The following is a 22,051-nucleotide window of genomic DNA, read 5'->3' on the forward strand; positions in this document are numbered from 1 at the left end:
TGTGGAATTTAATAGGTCTTTAAAATGGCTGTCAAGAAAAATCTTTGACTTCTAGAGAGAAGTTTGTTTGTTTGTTTGTTTGTTTTAACTTGGATTCTACTCTACTATTACATGATCTTTTCTTTACATTATGGGAATGGTATTGTTTTCAGCCTTTCGGAAAACTGAATTCCTGTCATCCTTTCAAAAAAAAGGATGCTTATTGCTTCTAGTATATGTCAGTATTTAGAGAAATATAACGCAAAACTTTTCAACTGTTTATTGAAACTTGTAACTCAGCTCGTGTTTGTATGTATGTGTTTATGTCATTTTTAGTTATTCCATTTTAATTTTGTTTGAAAAAGTACTTACACATTTTTAAATCAGTTCCTCATTCACATAGGCAAGTTACCTTTAGCATCTTAATTGGTACAGGAGATAAGGTTTTTGTAGGGTCTGTTTTTGTAGGGTCTGAATACGCACATTCTAATCGATACAGAAAAACACTTTAGAATTCATTCTTCAAACTGATTTTAAAATATACTTAATCTTCATTTTCTAAGTATACATTGTGAATTGTGCTTATGAACCATTTTGCTGGCTTTAGTAACAGTGTAAAGTTAGTTAACTCCTTGAAGAATTCATAATCAAACTCTCTCACCAGAATTTTTTGTATTCGACTGTGCTGTCAAGTGCAATTCCAAACCGATAACTCAGAAGTGAAAAGCAGGTGTAAGTTTAATACTAAATCTGTTAATTCCTACAGAATTTTGCACTGATTTCAGTGGGCTTAGGATCATGCCCATGCATATCTAAATTTATTTATTTAATAGAAATTGTTTTTCTCATTGAGTGCGGTTGTCAATAGTGATAGGATATTCAATAAACTTCACTCCACAACAGTGCATTGCCACAGACAGAAGAGGGAGAAGTATCAGAGAACTAAAGCATAAAATGGTGAGATTTCATCCACATTGTTCCTGTAAGTATCTCTTCACAGTAAATTAATAGATGCCGCAAATAGTCATGTGTGTCTAATGTTGATGGAAAGCATCCTTCTGACTAATACATTACAGATATTGTTCAAGAATATTGCATCCAAGTTAAAATACCACCCTGAAGCAGTGGAGCTGCCAAGCTCAGTGTCATCTTAGGTTATCCGCCAGAGATACAAGTGGAAAAACCCTGCTAATGGTTTAGCCACCCTGGTAACAGTCTTAAGGAGAAGCAAGTAAGGTTTTCATTTTAATGGAGAGTCATTTCATTTCATCTTGTTTTAAAATCCTCTAGAAAACCAAAACATTAATAAAGTCTGTAATTTGAGAAACTCTATAAAGCAAAGACATCCCGTCTATAGTTTGCGCATGTATATTTAAAATGTACAGCTAATAACTGTGTAGTCAGGAAGTTTGAAAAATAAAGCTCCATCTACTAAATGAATTATTTCACATAAATGATGCAGGAAACAAAACAGAAAAGAAGTATATACAGTGGCTTGCACAAATGGAGCGAACACCTGATCTGTCACTCTCATGTAACCTGCTCATTTTACAGTAGAGAGAGCGTTAGCATAAGCAATACTCATTTGTCCAGCAAAATCCAAAAGGGATTTGTATCAAGTTCAGTCAGAAGCTAACTAGTAAAATAAAAGAATTAGGAGCAAAATGCAAAACACTAGAAAATTTTTCTGAAATACAGAAAAGTTCAGATGATTGCATTACTACATTGTCTTTATTCAAAAGCCACTGCAGTTCATCAGATGATAATGAATTGGGATATTTTTCTTTCTGTACTTAGTCTACAATACAAAAGTTATTTTTCAATAAAGTGCTATTAAACACGCTAAATAAGAAATAGACAAATTTTACACCTTGTATATGCTAATTCCCAAATCAAAATTTTTATTTATCATTAAAATGAATTCTAATATGAGCCAGTAATTATTTAACAGCCAACATCATCAGAAAACAGATGTATCAAATTATCATGCAGTAGAATTAAAATAGCGAGAGGCCATTAGGCCAACCAAGTATGACTTAAAACATGTCAAGATATTATTTTAATCCCAACTTGCCAAAATTCTAACTCTTTGCAGTTTGGTAAGTTTTGGTTGTATTTTACTAACACCAAGAAGTTTTCAGTGGTAATGTTACTGAAAATAATCTGACAGTACTTAACCTTATTGATGGGAAAACAATGGCCAAGAATTTCAAGTACATTTGCTGCCCATGAAACTGAATGAATCCTGAAAGAACTAAGCACAATATAAGTTTTTGAAAATTTTCAATAGTGTTACAAACCAGAAGCAAAACATTACCATATAACAAAATTTGCCGTGTTCCTGTAAATAGCTTTCATTTGAATCTAGCCAAAAAGCTGTAGGTAACATTTAGCTGGTATCAGAGGTAAATGCATTGTTCAGTATGCAGTCAGACTACTGGTTTTATATCTGATATGTAAAATGACAATTCCAGTATCCTATGTGATATGTGGGGACACCATCTGCTGGATTAGGACCACTTACTTTCCTCCAGAGTTTTTTTGGCACAGATACTGACCCATCTACTTGCTGGTTACTTCATCATTTGATGAAGTAGCTGTATGTCACATTAATATTTACAGTGCATTTTAACATAAAAGTATTCTAGATAGAGCTTGCAAATTCAAATGAAGCCTCATTTGCAGAAGCTATCAAAAACATTTTACCTTGACGGTTTTCTCTTCTTCCTTTAGCATTTCTTCCATCCTCAAGGCATTGTCTTCTGAATTGAGTGTCTTCTCAGTCACAAGCTTCAGCTTATTGGAAAGACCTGCATTTCTTTCTTTAAGAATGCTTAATCTAAATGAAATCAGATGATTTAACAAGTTGTATGTGCAACGTACATATAACACTGCTAAAACCTACTAACGAATCATACTGAGCAGCTGCCTAAGAAAGCAGGTTGAACTCAAATCTATAAAAACTAAGGCCGTAGCTGACCTTTACATCCCCTCTAAAAACAAGAGTTACCAGAAGTATTTTGTAAGTTTCCCAGTGTCAGAAACTACAATACACAGTAGTAGAATAGACATGAAATAGACATGAAGTAAACAGAAAGCTGCAGGCTTTAATAATCAACATTATTTAAGGTTCTTTGCTAGATCAAGGATCTGATGATATCCATAATTCTTACAAGCTGTATTTTAAAGGTCTGTTTCTTACCTGGCTTTTTTTTTCTGAATTTCCTTCTTCAGATTGGTTACCTGTATCCTTAAAGACTCCAAATCAGAAGCAGTTCTGTCCACATTGGATTTCAAAATGTCCAGCTAATAAATTAATTAGGATATCAGTTCATGAAGCACCCATTAAGGAAAAGCTATCCAACATTAATGCAACTGAAGCTGTTGTTTTTTTTGTGTTTTGTTGTTGTTGTTGTTTGTTTTTTTAATTGCCAAGTTTGTTGAGTAGCCCAGTATTACCATTTTCTTGTTAAGAGAAAACTTACATAATACAAGTGTATCCCTTCTCAACAGACTCATGAGACTTGTACTTCTTAGAACTACTTCTACAGACTACAGCAACACAGCTCATTCCATCGCTACAAATGCAGATTAAATGTAAGTAACAAAGTATGAAAAAAGCATGGCTTGTTCACAGGATGGCCCTATCCTACTGCCTCATGATTAGAAAGTTATGTGAAAATGTTTATCTATCAACACTCACTTGTGAGAGCACAGGATACCAATTATTCAGAAGAGATTTCTCTCATCTTTATACAGTACTGTAGTCTATATATGCTAAAGGCAAAATACACCTTCTGAAGCCTGTAATAGTGTTACACCATTTAAGAGAAAATTAATTCATTTTATAGCTATACAGAGAATAGAGAATACAAGCTCATCTCAGTGGCTGCATGTTTGCTTCTCTTCAGCACTGTCAATGAAAGGATTAAGTTCAGGGTTAAGATCCCAATAATCAAGAGTAAACTAAGAAGCCCAGAAATTTTGTTGAATTATGGAAGTCTAGTATGAGAACAGAAAAGCAAATTCTATTCCTGTATTTCTTCCACCTAGTTAAAAGTTATAGTTTCAGTCTGGTTTTCTGAACTCTTGGTCATCCTTACCTCTTCCTCCAGCTGAACTCTGTAAGTATCCTGAGCTTGATATTCTTTCCGGAGGCTAGTAGCTTCCTGCTTAGCAGAAGAAATTTTCTTTTCATATTCCTTGTTATTATTAGTTTCATTCATTAAAAAGGAAGTCTTCTCTTTCAGCACACTTGTTTTCTTTCGCATCTCTTGTTTTATCTCTGTTATTAGCTATCAGGATAAAAAACATTTCTTGCATTAGTTAAGATGTGTTAGATTAATAAAGGGCAAAACTAGAAGATAGATAAGGCTCCTTTGCTTAAGATACCCGAGGTTTCACATCATTTGTAAATTACTTTATCCCACTAATACATCACAACACCTGCAATTGTTTTGGATCAACGATTTCCACAATATAGCAGTAATTTAAATAAAATATGATCCTATAAACTTGCATGAAATAAAAATAAATTTGTATTGATTGAATAGGGGAAAGAAAACCCTATGTGAATATATCTTCAGATATATTTGAAATGAAGAAAACAGCAGAGGTATATTACAACAGTACTGATGCTTACCTTAGCTGACACATTTACATCTATTCAGGGAAAATTGTATTTTGTAAGGTTAAGTAAGAGATTAGCTACTGTGAAAATTGTACTGTAGTTCTAATTGACAACAACAAAAAGTTTACAAAAGCATCAGTAGAACTAATAACACACAGAAGGGTGGCCAGAAATGCTTTTTGGTTTTCTTTGGTCAGTGTTGGTGGGAGTTGTTTTGTTTTGGTTTTTTTTGTTTGTTTGTTGTTCATTCTTTTTAGGAATCTTACAATCTGCAATACCACGAAATCCAAAATATTTCAGCCAAATTAGACCATTATGTTTTCTGTTTGGTAGTATTTCTCTTGGCTTAAAAATTTCTATGATTATATTTTTAGTGTTACATCTTAAGCTTGTTTAAGCTATGATGGGTGAACCATGTTTTACCCTAAACTAGTTGGGTACTGAAGAGTATACTTTATATAGGCAATATAAAAGTTTAATTCTTTCAGCAAGAACATGCAATACTAGCAGAACTAAGGATTTAGGTAGAGTCTTCTTGTACATATGATCATGCTCTTCTGCCCCTTCAGAAAAGCCATTGTTACTTTGGAGTCCACATTTACAAAATTTCTTTATACTGTGATCCTTCAATTTTTTTCTCTGGTGCATCTGTTCTTATTGCCCTTCACAACTTTCTGAGGATCTGATACCTCTCCAGACAAAGGATAAAAACTTTCTTTTTACATCTCCTATTAAACTATGAAGACTGTTAGAAAGTAATACTAACTCACAATGTTCAACAGAATCTTTTTTGATTACAAGAGCTCTCCCCAGTTGCAGAACGTACTTCTGCAAAGGTGTAATTTTTAATCTTAATGTGATTGTTTATAATACTGACCAAAGAAATGCTAGTCATACATTTGTTCACAGAAGTAGAAATGCTAATTCTTCCGATTCTAAATGCTTGCTATTTTATTTCCATTTCAGCTTACTGTCCTTGCACTAAGAAACTACACTCCATCTTGTTGATTCTTAGATCAGACAGAAAAGTACTGAAACTGGCATGCTTTGCATTTTCCAACAAATATCAGATTGAAAATTAAACCTTATATAGCTTCAAGCAGAGCACTATTACACTGAGAGACTGTTTTCAAAATAAATTCTGAGTACATTTCAGTAATATATGAAAATACATGTATATTTGTCAAAATTCCTATCAATTTCATAGATACAGAAGTAGGCTGATATACTGATAAAACCAATTAACAGCAGTCTTACCAGAGCACAATGATTAATCTGTTGATCTCTTTTTTGCATCTGTTGTATTGCATTCTCCCACTGCCTGATGACTTCTTGCCTTTCCTGGTGAACTCGGCGAAAATCTTCAGCTGTCTTGTCAAGCTCTATCTGTTTAAAAGAAAGCATCCCGATGATTTCTGATTTTAAAGATTTCATATATAAAAAGGTATCTTCAAAAACCTTATGCACAAACCTGAGCAGTTATGGTTTCTGTACGCTCATTATCAAGAGCTCTGCGTTTCTGATTTGCTTGCGTGGTTAACTTTTCTACTTGAAGGGTTAGTGCCTGAAATGAAATGATATGAAAATGTAACGTACTTGAAAACAAATAAACAATATCTTAAATTTTAAAAGTTCTGCTAGAAGTAAGGATGGAATTATTGAGGCATTGTTTTTATTGTATTTTAGAGAACAAAGAACTGAGAACTTAGCCTTTCAAATGTTTCTTCATGCAAGAGGCCATTATCTCTCGTCAGCCCTTAGGTACAGAGTGCAGCTAGGCCAAAATAACCCTTTCACCATGTATATAATGTGTATACAGAGTCCTCAGCACCAACTATTTAATTCAACTCTTCCTAGCATGCTGTGTGACTTGCTAACATAGAATTTAGCAGTGAGACTATTTGTGTAAGCTAACGTTTTTGTGTTAAGTATTTAATGAGTAAAAATCAATTTTCTCCCCACTGTATTTAAAGGCTAAAAAGAAAGGATACTTATCTCTAAACTAGTATTATATCTGAGAACTAACCCTTAAGAAGTCTGAACTTGTGATTGGAGTGTCTATGTCATCTTTCATTACTCTAGGCAGCTTTAGTGAACTTTCTTCTCAGTAATATTAAGATTTCTGTTCTAATGGGAAAATCTACATTACTTGTCCATATTTGGCATGCATTTTTGAACAAACACCCCACTTATTTTACTGTAATTCAGCTTTCTAATCACTACGAGTCTTTGTTAGCTATTTGTGCACTCAGAAAACTTCAAACTTAAATTTTACCCAGATGAAGAAATAAACTAGGCTTCAATTACACCTTTCATCTTTTGTCAAATCTATTTTCTTTGACCTTTGAAATGAGCCTTACATGGAGTTCTTAGCACTCTTGAGCTATGTGGAAATTATCAGAGTTTAAAATGTCAGTCTTACCTGACTTGATAACAGTCTTCAGATGTTAAAAAATAGTTCTGTTTTGTTTCTGAAAATTACTGTCATTTCTACTTACGCCTATTTTCCCTTCATCTTTTTTTGCATACTTCTGGATTGCATCGGCATCATCATATTTGCGATTTGATTCCTTTATCCATCTCTCCAGGAGTTCCCCATCGCAGTTCATCTGTTGTTTTAAGCTTTCCAACTTCTTAGTGGTTTTATTTATAGTATTCTAATAAAATTTTGAATAAATTTAAAGGTTAGTATTAGATGGCTAACATTTTATTTGATTAGTAATTGAAACAACTGGCTCAAGCTATTGTATGTAACAAGTTTACACACATCTGGTTTCCAACATAACTGATAAATAGGTTTTTTTTGTTTTGTTTTGTTTTTGTCAATTGTGTCCTATACTTGAGAAATGCTAACACACATCCTAAAGACGAAACAAGACAATAAGTTACCATAAGCCTAAAATGCAAATAATATCAAACAGAAAAGTCAACCCCTGGCAAGCCATATCTATATGCAGGATATTAGGTCCACATAATAAACTGATCTGAGGCATCACAGGGTAAAGTTTCTCCCTCACACACTAAGGCCCAGTTCTTAGATCCTGCATATAAATTTACATATAGTCCCATATGACTGTGAAGAGACTTCCTAATATAAATAGGATGGAATCTGGATGCAGCTGAATAGCAAGGATATCTTTATTCTGCTACACTTTCTAAGAAACTGGAGATTACAAACAGATTTGATGAAAAAAAATGAAAAAAATACGAAAAAAAAAAAACAATTTAAATGATTCATAGAAAAAAGTCCATGAAACAGAAAAATATTATAGTTAGCATTAGGTTACCTTAAAAAAAAAAAAAAAAGTAAAGCAACTTTTCATTTTGAAATCATACCCTGAGTTTATTTTGTGGGAGAAAGAAACTTTGCCACCAACAATTTAATTTGTACAACATGAAGAAGATACCTGCAAGAATTAACAAGACAGCGATACAGATGCATGGCTGTGTATCTGGCATGAAGAATGGAAGTCTTTCAATACCTAGTTACTATTTGCTAAGTCTTGACCAGTCTATGCAAGGAGATCCTTAGTGTCATTCTACTTACCTACATTACAAAACACATCCAGATCACTTATTATGGTTTATAATTTTTAATTATAAATAGCTATATACAGACTATTACATCTGTAAATGTAAGTGAGTAAAAAGGTATTAAAATTTAACTGCAATGCAGAAGTTCTTTTGAAAAAAAAAAAAAAATGGAACCTTACTTCTTGACTGTTTTTCTTTTCTCTTAAGGCAACTATCTCATCTTCCATTTGTTTAATCTCATTTTTAAGATGTCCATATTCTCTTTCAGCAATGGCTTTAAAGTGTTGCTCAGTTTCAATTTCATTCTCTCTGGCTTTGTAAAGAGACTAGAGAATAATACGTTACTTTACAATAAACAATAGGTCTTCAACACCAAAAAATTTTATTTTTTACATACAACCAAAATTAAAGTCAGATATAGCATGATTTTCTCATGTAAATATACAAGTTTTCAGAATAACAATATTGTTTGGAGTTTTTTTTATCTTAAATATAGATATAAATATATTTATTTATATGCACACATACACACATGCTATTATATCAGATATCCATAGATCAACCATTTATAGCAGTAAAATCCCAATATAAAAGTTATTTCACCCTAAATTCATAATCTTTCAAAAGTTGGTATCTTAGTCTCTTTATCTCCAGCAACTTTACGTAAGATTCAGGAGACACAGCAAAATAAATGCTTTTAGTGTTTTGTGCTAAGACAAAAACACCACCAGGCTGGCCTATAGCAGTGTATTGTCTAAGCTTTCTGAAAAAGTGATTTGAGAGTTTTTTTCCCTGTATAATACAAATCTAATACTTATTAGAAGCTTCTCTGGCCTCTTTCTTCATGTGCAAATTAAAATGTGCAAATTTAGCACAGTGACATGAAAGTTGTTCAGCTGCAGGAAAGTTTCTTAAGACTTTTTCACCTTGCATATTTCACCTGAAAGGTATGCAGCTTTGACTTGGGACTCTTTAGAAATTTAAACCACCTATTTTTGCCAATTACCTTGTAGTAAAAGTGCAGAATTGTACTGTAACTATCTCATTTCATTCTTCATATCCATGAATTAACTCTTCACTGGAATTTCACAATTAACTCTTGACCTTTATAAAGTTTAGCATCTGTTCTTCCCTTACACTGATTTTTTATTTTTTGTTTAATCTAGCAAAGTGCCTATTCACAAAGAATTCTAAGATGATTTTTTTTTTTTTTTTCTAGGTTCAACTATTTGATCTAGGATGGTCTTTTTACTGACCATCAAGTAGTAGCACTGAGACACGTGGCTTTTCTTGTGACTTTTTCTTGTGAAAGTCTGGAAGAAAGGCCAGACAAATCTCCAACAGATCTGTCAAATAGACGGGGATACCAACCACAGAAAGGTAATCGGAATAAATATGTCTTGTAAAATAGATCTACCAGATGCATCAGTTTACCTGAGTGAAGGTGAACTCTTGTTTTACATTTTTCAAATGAGACGTCATTGCTTCTATACGCTCTTCATAGTCAGTCAACTGATTTTGAAGGTTCATTTTTTCTTTTTGCATCTTCTGCAGCTATTTAAAAGTCAGGATTGTCAAATAACCATTTGTAGTTGAGTGATTCGTACCTGCAGCTACTTAAAAATATGTAGTCCTGACTACATATTTAATATTTTACAAATTACTGACCAAATAAAGAGTAATGCCTGCCCTACATATTCTCCAAAGAAATCAAATGAGACTTCAAAAGAAAAGGTAGTGACAAAAACACTGGAGCCGCTAAGTACTTCTCTTTACCGAGATAACCAAACCTCTCACGGGATTACACCACTGGACCATCCTTCACCCAAACCCAAATAGGTCCCGAAGTGCTCCTGCTGGCTGAGGGCCCAGACCCTGCTCGACCCTGCTGAGGGCGGCGGCACTTAGCTGAAGACCTCACTTCCCATCTTTCATTGCAGTTTTTAATTTTTTTAATTATTTTCTTCCCGACTTGGTAAATTTCGCACCGTTTCTACCCGCAGCTAAAGCGCTGTGAGGGGCTACCGGCCCCCCCAAGCCCCTGAGGGCCCTCCCCCCCCAGCTTGGCGGGGAGCTCCTCGGGAGCCGCTGGGCACCGCCGGCCGGCTCCTTCCCTTCACTCCCAGCTTACTTCGTCCTCCAGCGCCTTGTTCTCCGCGCTGGCCATAGGCACGGCGTAGCCATCGTCCCACTGCAGCTCGGCCAGCACTGAGGCGGCGGAGCTGCTGCCGGTGCTCTCCATGGCCGCGGGCAGCGGCGCTGACGGGCCCCTTGGCAACGGCGGGGCCCCGGTGACCGACCTGAGGGGAGGTGGCCGAGCCGGGAGCCGCCTCCCGCCCCGCCCCGGCCCAGCCCGCCTTGCCCCGGCGGTTGGCGGCATCCCTCTGGCGGGTCTTCTGCCCTACAGACGGCCCCACAGGGAGCCACAGCCGGTGGCGGGGTGGTCAAGACTCTTCGGCCCCGTGTGGTGGCTGCAGGGCCTCTCTGGAGCCGGGAAGGGGACAGCATGGGACCCGCAGCGCCACCTCAGCCCGGGCGTTCAGTCAGCACTTCGCGCCTCAGAGCTCAGATACCACAGACACCGTCAGTCTGCCAGACCCCAAAACTTGCCTTCTCTGTAATGAGACTATAAAAACACAGCCCTTCCCTTTTGCAATTCTCTCTGCCTTCTTGGTCTCAGAAATCTGAAATTTTCTAAGTGCTTATATCAGCTCATAAGTAGGTCTGTTTGTAGCAGCTACCAGAGTAGACAACCTCACCTGTAACCTTGCTGAACTCAAACTCTTCAGACTGAAATGCCTTTGGCTGACACACTGCTAGCAGCGTTGCGGAATTCCCCCTAGTTCAGTGCTTCCTGACAGAACATGAATTTGTCACAGCTGTGTAAAATCTGGGGTCAAACCATGTAGCACAGCTCACCTGTTGTTGATAAGCCTAATACTTCCACACATGCATGGTACGTGTCCGGCTTCTGAACAGATCTCAAGCATTATCTCCTAATAGGTAGGTTTCCTGAATCAGAGATTATGAACACTAATGCTATATTCTTCATAAACTGGGCTAGTATCTTGTTGAACCTGAACCCATTTAAACTCCTGGGTTGCAAAATCATCCTGTACTACCGAATTCTGTGATTCTTAGGTGAAGAAAGGCGTGCTGGTCTTTGAAGGAAATGTAGTCTTGCTGCAGAAACCCTGTCAGTAACTGTCTGCTCCATGGTCTGCTTGAAACATCCAATTAGCCAGGCTTCTTATACACCAGCATAATCTTCTCTCAAAAAGGAGAATGCAGAATAAACAGCAAGAAGTAGCTAAGACTACGGCATGAGAAAGGATAGTTTTGTATTCTCAGGAAAAGTTCTCATGAAAAGCTTGGGTGAATATTGCCAGGCCTTTGAAGGGATGATAGATGAAAAGACATTAAAGGACTCAGTCAAAACATGATTGAAATGTGCCTGAGCACAGAGAATAGACAAATTGTTGCAGAAGGTTTGGCAGAGTGAGGGGTTTGCAGTGAGATTTAACACACAACATAGACCTATAACATAGTAGGAACACTGACAGGAAATATTGACTAAAACATCTGTATATCCCATGGAATAATGTTTTTGGAGAAGAAAAGTCACAGAAAAACAGTGGAAGTCGGGCCTGATGAGAATATTTCAAAATGGCGACCTGTCATGTTTTGCAGATTATTGTTGATCTTGTGTAATTGGTCACTTCACGGATCATCCCCCTGTCCTGGTAAACAGCAGGAAAATGTAGTTGATTGAGGCAGTAATAGGGAGCAAGCAGCCTCCTGTCACATTTCTGTTTGCCCTATGATAAGAATGAAGTTGTGATTGCCAACGTGCTGTGTTTTGAGATCCTTGCCATACACTTGTACAGTCTGCAGCTCATCAATGATGTCAGTCTGATGCTGGAAATGATTTGTTGAGTGCAGTTAGTGCCTTCTAGAGGAACGTGGAGTGATTTGACCTAGGTAACCAGTGTAAACAAGACAAAGATGATCATCTGCAGGAGGATAAAATATAGCTAAGATACATAGATACATGACCATCAAAAAGAAGATGGAAAATTTCTATAGTCACAAAAATCAGGCTTCTTAAGATACAAGTATTCTTGATTCTAGAGTATGCAGAGGAGACTTCTAGAAACTTGACATGTGAAGATGGATGGCTTTTCAAAATTTTTGAATTTTCTTAGGACCGGCAACTCCTGGTAGTGTATCAGAAATGGGGATAATCAGAAAACAGATCAGTGCAGAGGTGATTCACTGCTGTGATAACAAGGCGTAAGCTCCAGCTGTTTGGAAGGTGTTAGGTGAAAGGGCTGCCTGCTGAGTACTGTGCTTTTTGACCTGCTGGAAGGAGCGTGCTAAGAGCTAGAGTGTGGCTAGGTGACCCAAGAGAATGGAAAGGTTGAATTTCAAAGATGCCAGAGACTACTAGATGTACACCAGACTGCAATGACATGTCACCCTATACATGTTAGGGGATCCTTCTTTCTGTACCCAGAACAAGAACTTTTTCGTACTCATTATGTGCAAAATAAATGCAAATCATCTTGCAGGGATTTTAAATCTGTAATGAAAAGTATTGTTGCTGCGATGAGCACATGATAATTTTGTATTACCCAAGCAGAGCTTGTGTGCTAAATAACACATGAGGCCACATAGTGCCTGATAATAAGAAAGCAAATTTTGGGGTAGTTGTTTATTATTAGGTGAACAGTCAGTTCTGTTCACAAACACACAGTAAAAAAAATGGTCATTTATAATCATCTACCGTAATGCAGACAATCGATTTAATGCAGTTATTTAAACCACATACCGTATTTCTGAATAGTTGTAATCATAAATGTTCCACTTTTTTTTTTTTTTTTTTTGAGTGCAGTATTTACATATTGTGTCTGAAAAGTATAAAGTGTTATATGCATAAAGAGTATTATTTCACAATTTTTGTGGAAATTGCATGCTCATTAATTTATCTTCCTTATACTAAATAAATCTCCATGGTATGCTTTTGTTTGTATAGCTTTGTTCTTCCCTTGTGTGTAGTAGTATGTTTGGTAAGTGCAGAAATTTTTGACAGACATGCTAATCCAGCAGATGGTGCTGCATGTCTGTGTATTTCAGTTGTGGTTTTTTTTTTTTCTTTTTTTTTCTTTTTTTTTAACAGTTATCAAACTCCTTATCTAAAAGGAAAAATATAATTTATATTCTACAAAATAATAATAAATAAAATAAACAGTTTTTTCTTTCCTTGTAAAATGTATCAGTGCTATTTTTAAGGTTAATGGGAAAAACAAAAGTAACTGTAATTTGGCAAACTCTTTTTCTGTGTTAATATTCTGAATTGAGTTGTCAGTTATGTAGACCACTATGCCTATTCAATGTACATAAATGTAAAATGAGTGTTTCTTGCCTTTAAAACTTATGGCTCTTCTTGTACTTGTTATACAAAAAAGAAATATATATTTTATTTTGTTTGTTCCCAACTTCTTTAAACAGTTATCTGTGTGAAAATAAATATCTAAATATCTTAATTATGATTTGCTTTCTAACAAGTGATACTTTTTTTTTTTTTAAATCTAAAATACAAGAAAACATTTTTTCCTGCATGTCGATCTAAGGTGTCTATTGAAAAAAAAGACTGATTTAAAGGGCTTTGGGATTATTTGTAACTAAAACAATGCACCCAGTTAGTGTCATGTAATCAATGTTTATAATAAATTTTATATGTAAATCTTTTCAACTAAGTCTCAAGGTGTTTTATAATGGCATGTATGAATCTTTTCTTTCAGACTGGTAATGCAGTGGAATAAGCAAAAATGAGAAGAGAGACTGAAGGGACAGCACTAGTGACTATGAGATCAGAACAAGTCAGAAGTTTGAAGGATCTGGTCTGACATATTGACCAAAACGTCAGTATAGAAACCAGGATCTTCCAACTTGGATAGGAGAGATACAGTCACATAAAAGGGTAAATTGCTCATAATCCAAGACTGGGGTGTTATCAGTTACATATAACAATTGTTAACCATTGAATATTATAAACTGACAGCAATTTTAATTTATTGGTCTTAGGAAAATATACAAATGTAAGCCAAATTCCAATGAAAATTTAAATAAGTTTAAATTTGTCTCCTGTCGATTCTCTTTGTGCAGTTGTTCTGGTAAAGGATGTGACTTGTGCTGATACAGTGCTGTGGACACAGGCTTTTGTGTGGTGAATATTTGTGCAAAGGAGAAAAACATCTTTTTGCTGGAATATTGATTTGAGTAATTACTATTCGCCATACTGACATAGGGTGGTTTCACTGTTACAACTTGAGTTTTCAACTGGGAGACTCTGCTAGGGTAACTGTGACAACAAATCGTTTTAAGCAAAAAGCTTAAAAAAAAAAAGACAAAAGCTTTTTTTTTTTTTTTTTTTTTTTTTTTTTTTTTTTTTCCATGACAGTATCTGTACATCTGTACAGCCCCTTTGAGCATCAGCCAACAGAGGGCACTGCAGCCAGCAATCTGATCGGTGCCCAGTGGGTTAGGATGTACGTTTTCAAAACACTGTTCAGAAAATGTTCATGTAAAACCATTACTAGGTTTTATTTAATAACCTCCTAACCCCCTCTCTCTCTCCTCCTCCTCCCCTGTGTTCCTCTAATGCCTTTTACAGCTCTTGCTGCACAGCGTGAAGCCTTAGAGCTGTATTCATCAATGACTCACACCCTTGCTTAGGGGCCAATTTTCATGGAAGCTATACAGGAAAATCTTGAAATGCACCTATCTCATGCAGGGCACAAGATGATTTCTCTATTCATTACTATTCCAAAAGGACTTGTTGCCCTTTGGAAATGTTCAGATATTACTTACATTTGTGTGTGCATGCATACATGTGCAGTGCTAACTTGCCTTTAGATTTGAGTGTTCTAAAAATAAAAATGTATTGTTACTATCATTGACACTAGTCAGCTGAAAGGCAACTAAAGATCTGCTTACTCTGGGTGGAAGCAGGCAAACGCAAAAGGATAAGCAGCACTCTGCTTTAGATGAGCAAACCCTACAGACTCAAGCACAAAACTTATTAAAAATCACCCTTTTGTTTCATGCTGTGATTAGATTAGCCTTCTCAGGAATTTGGCAGTAAAGCCAAGGACTTACTCTAGGAGAACAAATTTTTACTTTTTTCCTCCGGAAGTTATTCCTATGATTGAGGTTAGAGTATATTTCTAAAAGAGTAGAAGATGTGCTCCTTTCCTTTGAAGACATCATGTGTTAACTCGAGCTTTTAACTTTGTGAAGGATGGGTAGAAAAGGTCACAAAAATTATTAGCCAAAACAACCTTTCTGAATAAAACCCATCTGACAGAAAAGGAGTCTCTACAGCAAAGTTTTCAGTCAGAATAATTATGTTCTGAGGGGTTCCTAATTAAAACCAAAATTACTTTTAACAGTTTGGGGGAAGAGACTGAGACTTGCTGCTTAGATAAAGGAGTTTTATTTACATGTTTACAGAGTAGCTTACATCACTATGGGATTAGACAAACCATAATATTTCACTGTATATTATTGTAGAAATAGTATCATGCAATAGTGAATCAGAACTATGAAGAAAAAAGGGTATAATATACTTTTGCTTTTCATAATACTTCTAACTCAGGCATTTCAAATCATAATTCTAAAAATAGCATTTCTTTTTCAACAGAATGGAAAAATCAACTGCAGGTGAGGACTGTCCAGCAACATTCATTTCTACCTTCAGTCTGCTCAAATGAGTTTCTCGAGAGCATGTGGAAGATCAGGTTTGATTGTTCCTTGTTCATAGATACTGATTTGCCTAAGTGAGTTTTGGTACTGTAACTTTTTGTTGGCAGAGCAGTTTTGTCCATGTTAAGATGGCCTAACGAGAGAGCATTATTTTACAAGAGTGCACAGAAATTCCCAAACTCCATTGAATATGTATGTTACATGTAACAGGACAGTTCATAATTCTATCACATCCAAAAATAGTCAGTGAGTCTCGTAAAGGCAGTAGTATGATCATTGTTTTAAAAATGGATAAGCAGAAGCACAAAGAGGTTGACTAACTTGCCTCAAATTGCCTGGAACACAAAGTAAGAGATAAGAATTTTTTACTTGCATTTTATTTTCAGACAAAAATTTAATATCCTATATGAAAGTAATTGGTATTCTATTTACAAGGAATAGCCTGTATCCAGTTATTCCATTCCAAAGTCCATTTGTGCTGTAGAGAATATGTAGGGATTGTGAATGTACCCTTAAGTAGCATTCCACAGTTGAACTAATTGCCAGGCCAAGCAAGGGACCACAGTAAATGGGTGAATAATTTGATCCAAGATGGATTTGTACTCTACCAACACAGCCTGAAATTTTCTAATGCTTTTGGATTTGACTGTGAGCTGTTCATTGTTGCTTGAGCCTGTTCTTTTCTATTACAGTATTTTTTTCTGGATATCGTTTCTGTACCTTATCTTTGTATAAAAGGCCACATCTTTACCATATTTCCAGGGAGTAGTCTGTAGAAGCATAAGAAATTTACTGCTGTAGACCAAAATATGACAGATAAAGGTAGTGCATTACGAAGTTCTTGCCCTCAATCATGCAGAAGGCTGTCTGCGCTCCTGTGAGCAGTGGTACATATGTGACTACACTGTAATGGGAGAAGGGTTAATGGCAAACCAAGACATTTGCTGCAGCAAAAGCAGAGAGAATATCCTCCAAGCAATTACCTTTTATGTAATAAACAATGTCATGTGTTCATTGGTCAATAAAGGGCATTTTCTTATCCTAATCCCCTTCCATTTAATATAAAATAGAAATGCTATTAGTTTGACTAGCAGGCTGGTATACCATGAAGCCTGGCCTTAGATAGCCATAGATGGTTGCATGTTGATTTTACAGTGCTAGCAGAGGTGTTATTATAGCAGCCTTTGTTTTTCCCTTCCTTGAATAAAATACAATAAAAAATGTATGGTAAGACTTCAATGACGTTAGGTGCTTTTGCCAGACATATCTATTTATGTACTGCAGTTTCTTTGCAATACAGAGTACATTGCTGTTTATTACAGATTCTTTTAGCCTCTTTTGACTGAAAATCAAGGTGTAATTAATAATAGATACTTCCCAAAATAACTCCATTTCAGTAAAGGATGCACATAATGTAATCATCAGATAAGCTATCTATATTGCCAGTAGTTGTAGGTGAAGGTTTGATAACTTGAGAGAAATGGCATAAAACATGATATATGGTTAAAGCAGTGAAAAATTTAAAGATTATGACAGCATATCTACATTTCTTTGTACAAGCTTTGGCTTTGAGGAATGTAATTTTCCTTGTGGATGTGTTCAGATTTTTGGTACAGAACAACCATACAAAAGAATATTCCATAGCTGAAAAGTCTCCGGGTCAGTTACAGGATACAGAAAAGACCAGAGCTTCAAGGCAGCACACTCATAGTTTCCGCTATGTTACAAATAAACAGCGTCTGTCTCCTGTTCTTTCCAGTGAAATGCAGACACTGTGATCTGTTAATTTCCTGACCTTCAATTTTCATATCCTCTTTTTTTACTTTGGGGATGCGTTTCCTTGAAGAAGACTTGCTCTCAAAAAAGAAAAATGGGACACAAAATTCAACATAAAGTTGTCAAAGGTTGTATGCAAAAGTAGCAGAAATTACAAATGGATCCTTTATATGTATATATATATATATATTATTTTTTTTTTGACACCACTTTCTTTATAAACTGTAATGGTAAAGCAAGGGCAATGCCATGGAAGGTAGTGGCATTACAGTTACAGGAAGGTGGTCAAAGAGAAGAACTAAACTGGGCCCTGACCTCAGCAACAGCCATTCCCAATGCTGGTGAAGTCTCAAGACACTGCAATTTCTTCTGTTCCCGACTTTTGTCTATAAATCCCCAGTGCTTGAATCCTTCTGTTTCTGGCTTATAAAATCCTGCATCTGTAATAAGATTCCTTGTTTTTTTGTTTTTTGTTTTTTGTTTTTTGTTTTTGTTTTTTTTTTTTTTTTACTTATTTTGCTAGTACTGAGGGAATTGGAGCAGTTATTATTACTTGTTTTTTTTTTTTTTTTTTTTTTTTTTTTTTTTTTTTTTTTTGTGTGTGTGGAAAGAAATTGGCCTTCTTCCCACCAGAATACGTAGAGCCAGAAAATGCCCCATTGTTGTCAAGGCAACAGCTTTTGTTGGGGAGCAGTAGAAGAAAAAGTGACAGGAACATCCTCCAGAGAACCAAGGTCTTTTGTTGTTCATCATATAAACATGTGTGTGGTCCCTTTACTGCAAACAGTATCTATTTGAGGGCTAGTGAAAGTAAGTTATACACAGTGCAACATAATGAGATGGAGCTTATGTTTCAGACAAAAACATTCTAATATATGTTCAGGTGTATAATTGCAGGTCCAAAGTGGGCTTTTCTATGTATTTGTTCTGTTGTGCAAGGTCATTACAAGGCCGTAAGAAAATACTGCCATAAATCAAACGGTTTTAGTCTTTTGCAGTGGAGAGGGAGCTTGGTTTTCTTCAGTACATAGAACTTTTAGCAAGCAGAACTTTCTAATTAATATTTCTAGTGCTATTCCGTACTCCAGAAGAAGGGCCCCTGTTGGTCTAAACTACCGATTGGATTCTTATGATGAAATTCTTCACTGGGAGACTTGTTACTCATTCTGGACAAAATTAATAAAAGCAGTGAAACAGATCTTTAGATGCTATCTCATCTGAACCAACAGAACTGTGCTAAATTGTATGTGATGTGGACAGTGGTCTGCATGAATTCAACATGGAAAATGCCAATGCAAGAGTGCCAGAAATGCCTATAACCTAGCAAAAGTCCCACAAGGACAGGATCCAAACAATTTTTCTACATACTATTTCTGGAATTGCTACTGCCTCAATGGGCAACAGTTAGAGTATCTTACACCTATACATTATAATTGGAATGCTCAAAGCATATTCTCACAGGGACATAAAAAACGATACATTTCCCATGAGACATACAATGAGGCTATCAAGAATTTAATAATGTTTTGTATGGGGAGATCAGATGGTCCTAAGACCTGTTACTGTGCTTAATATTTGTCACACAATGTTACAGTTAGTTAATTTATATTTCTAAAGTGCATATTTGCTGTCATGTTACTGCTATATGTACAGTAAAATACTATATAGGATATAGTATAATCTTATTATGGTATTATGATCCTGTAATTTTCTTTTAACCTTTTAAATACTATTAAGTTTTATTGGTAGTTGCAGTAAGCTGTTTATTTTTAAGATTTATGTGTGGCAGCATTATTTATATTTACAGACAGTGATAGCTATCTTGTACTTACAGTTAATGTGAAATGTTTTTCCCCTCCTTTTTTTCTTTATTTCTTGGCCCTCTCTTGACTAAACAAAAAGAAGAACAACAAGAAAAATCCTAATGTTTAATTTACAGAACAACTTCCAAACTATTAGGAACTGTGATACACTTAGATTTTGGAGCTATTTAAATGCTTATTCCCATTTTACGTAGTCGCTTACGTCACTGGGAAGTAGGGTACATCTACAAATATAAAAGACTGCCTATACATTAGACCCTTTGAAGTGCATTTTATTGCAGCATCAGCCATATGCATAATGTTTTGTGCCTAGCAGTACAGATGAAAAAATATATGATCGCTTTAAAAGGCAGACTACGTGAATTTAAGTTGCAACACAGACAGTTGCATGAAATGATCTCTCCTGACATGTCGGCTGAAATATCAGAAATCCTATTTCTAATCCCTTCCATGTAATAAGGCATGGGGACATAGATACATATCAGTCATAAAGAAAAACAGCACAGCCTTTCAGATAGTCTCTGCAGGCTGCCTATAATTCAGTTCCCCTTCTCCAGCCTCTCCACCCACTGGTTGAGTCTCTCATTGCCCTTCCAACACCTAATGTACTCCTGACACAATGGAGGGAGGGCAGGAGCAGTGTGGTGAAAAATTAGATGCTGCAGACAAAAACTTGACAGACTGTCTTTCTCCCAGTGTCACAATATGAACTGGCCAAGTGAAAAATAATGGCCATTATCCCGTCTCATTGAGTAACTTAAATGACTTACAGCCACATGCAGAGAAAGTTCTTTGGACTATTTTTCCACGTGTTGTTGGTGTTTTGTTTGTTTGTTTTGTTTGTTTGATTGATTTAATTTGCATGATAAGATGTACAAGGTAGGTTTTTATGGTTTAAGCAGCTTGGGTTTTCTCTGACCTCTGTGTAAAATGTGGATAATTTCACTGAACCCACTGGAGTAACTTCATTGGCAAATGGATGTTGTGAGAGTACTTTCACACTCCTTAGGCAACTTTCCAGTTGTTTCTTATCTGAACTCATGATAAGCTCCTATCTACATCTCCCTTATGCCTGAGGTTTCTAGGGATTCTGTACATTCAACCAGCACTGTACTTCTTACTTTCTCAGGATGGCTCTTTATGCATGGCTCCAATGTTGTAAGGTCATAACTCAAGTCAGTATCCAGGACTGTACAGGACTCTCATGCATCCAAGTAATTTCTATTTTGGTAATAATGTGGAAGAAAATAGGTATTCTAATAAATGGAGTATTATATTTACAACTTTACAAACACTTTGTCAGGGTCACTTGAATGTGAACTTTAATGCTCATCTTTGACGTTCTAGGCTATATCCCAAGGTGCTGCCCAGGCCTCTTTTTCTTTGTCAGAAATCCTGTCTTTGACTTGAGATACTTTTTCCTCTAACAGCTTTGCTAAAATTGGTAAATTCCTGTGAAAAGTTTCAGTTCTGAGAAGAGTTTTCTTCAAAAATCCCTAGCAAATTCTTTGCAAGACCTATATAAAAGCAACTACATGTATTCCCTGTCTCCATGTCTGGTTACTTCTGTTAATTCAAAAGCATAGCCGCAGACTTGAGGAGACTGGCTTTATGAACAGAAGCAGCCAGAGTCTAAATGTAAGAGGAGAAGGACTGTGAGCTGTGTAGTACTGTAACTGTTATATCCCATGGGAATTTGAACCACAAAAAAAAAAAACAAGCTATCCCCCTGTTGTGTGCTACAGCTTCTGTATCCTGACCTGACCAATAAACCCTTTAATGACTCACAATTGGGGCCATACCTTTATACACTTACAAAAGCCAGAAGAAGGCTGCTTGTACCTATTCACCAGTTGCTGTTAGTGTATGCAGCTCTTAAAAAGCACACTTGGAGCAGCCATGAGCATGATGTGCTTCCTGAGCTTTTCATCTCCTGTCAGCATTAACTGCCTGTAGGTAGCTCATGCATGCCATGTTTGGAAGGCCTTGCAGCACACCAAGTCACTGCATGGAATCGATCAGAAGGCCTCCTCTGGCTGTGCCTGGAGCCACGCTTATAGCAATAGCACGTCTGGTCTTGAGGGCATGTTGAAGTATCACTTGAGAGGCAATAGAAGACAGTTTGTCTTTTTTTTATTACTCATAAAGATAAGATACTGTAAAGCATGGCAAGCCCAAAAAGTTCAAATGCCTGTAAGTGCAACATACTAGAAATTCCTTTCTTCCCTTTGCAGTAGAAATGTGTTTAGCGATCCCTTCCCATTTATTATTTCTGATGGAATCAAAATCTTATCACAGAATTAGAAAATATTTCATATACCAGAATGCACGTTCATTCTTCCAGCAGCACCTTTCATCTTTTCATTCTTTCTTTTCTTTCTTTCTTTTCTCTAACTGCATTAAAGAGAGTCTTGTATCTTCCTGGTTTTTATTCTTCTATTCTTCCCTAGAAATGCATAGTGTATTTTGTCTGCTGGCACAGAAATAATATAAAGCCAAATGAAAAACCCACTGCAATTAATATAAGACTATGAAAGTTAAG

The 22,051-nt window shown here is 36.1% G+C and overlaps 1 protein-coding gene and 1 long non-coding RNA gene across 4 annotated transcripts in view; one reads left to right on the forward strand and one right to left on the reverse strand.

Annotated features, from left to right (window-relative positions):
• Positions 1 to 11,011, reverse strand: part of CCDC39 (coiled-coil domain 39 molecular ruler complex subunit) — a 23,850-nt gene extending 12,839 nt beyond the window's left edge. For 2 of the 3 annotated variants that reach the window (XM_027464510.3, XM_072042566.1), the window contains exons 1-9: positions 10,275 to 10,689; positions 9,578 to 9,697; positions 8,323 to 8,469; positions 7,108 to 7,266; positions 6,081 to 6,173; positions 5,867 to 5,995; positions 4,083 to 4,274; positions 3,182 to 3,285; positions 2,686 to 2,818 (exon numbers count right to left, since the gene is read on the reverse strand). In XM_027464510.3, the coding sequence (XP_027320311.2) occupies positions 2,686 to 2,818; positions 3,182 to 3,285; positions 4,083 to 4,274; positions 5,867 to 5,995; positions 6,081 to 6,173; positions 7,108 to 7,266; positions 8,323 to 8,469; positions 9,578 to 9,697; positions 10,275 to 10,523 (1,326 nt within the window). In that variant the 5' untranslated portion in view covers positions 10,524 to 10,689. Of the gene's footprint in view, positions 1 to 2,685; positions 2,819 to 3,181; positions 3,286 to 4,082; positions 4,275 to 5,866; positions 5,996 to 6,080; positions 6,174 to 7,107; positions 7,267 to 8,322; positions 8,470 to 9,577; positions 9,698 to 10,274; positions 10,690 to 10,902 lie in introns of those variants that run through there. The other variant, XM_072042567.1, reaches the window with a different exon arrangement.
• On the forward strand, positions 11,006 to 17,058 carry LOC140003213 (uncharacterized). Its single transcript, XR_011811462.1, has 3 exons — positions 11,006 to 11,146; positions 13,948 to 14,126; positions 15,849 to 17,058. It is a non-coding gene; the product is annotated as an uncharacterized lncRNA (long non-coding RNA).
• The last annotated feature ends 4,993 nt before the right edge of the window (positions 17,059 to 22,051 follow it).

This window comes from Anas platyrhynchos, chromosome 9, assembly GCF_047663525.1.
Source record: "Anas platyrhynchos isolate ZD024472 breed Pekin duck chromosome 9, IASCAAS_PekinDuck_T2T, whole genome shotgun sequence".
In the NCBI taxonomy this organism is placed as follows: Eukaryota; Metazoa; Chordata; class Aves; order Anseriformes; family Anatidae; genus Anas; species Anas platyrhynchos.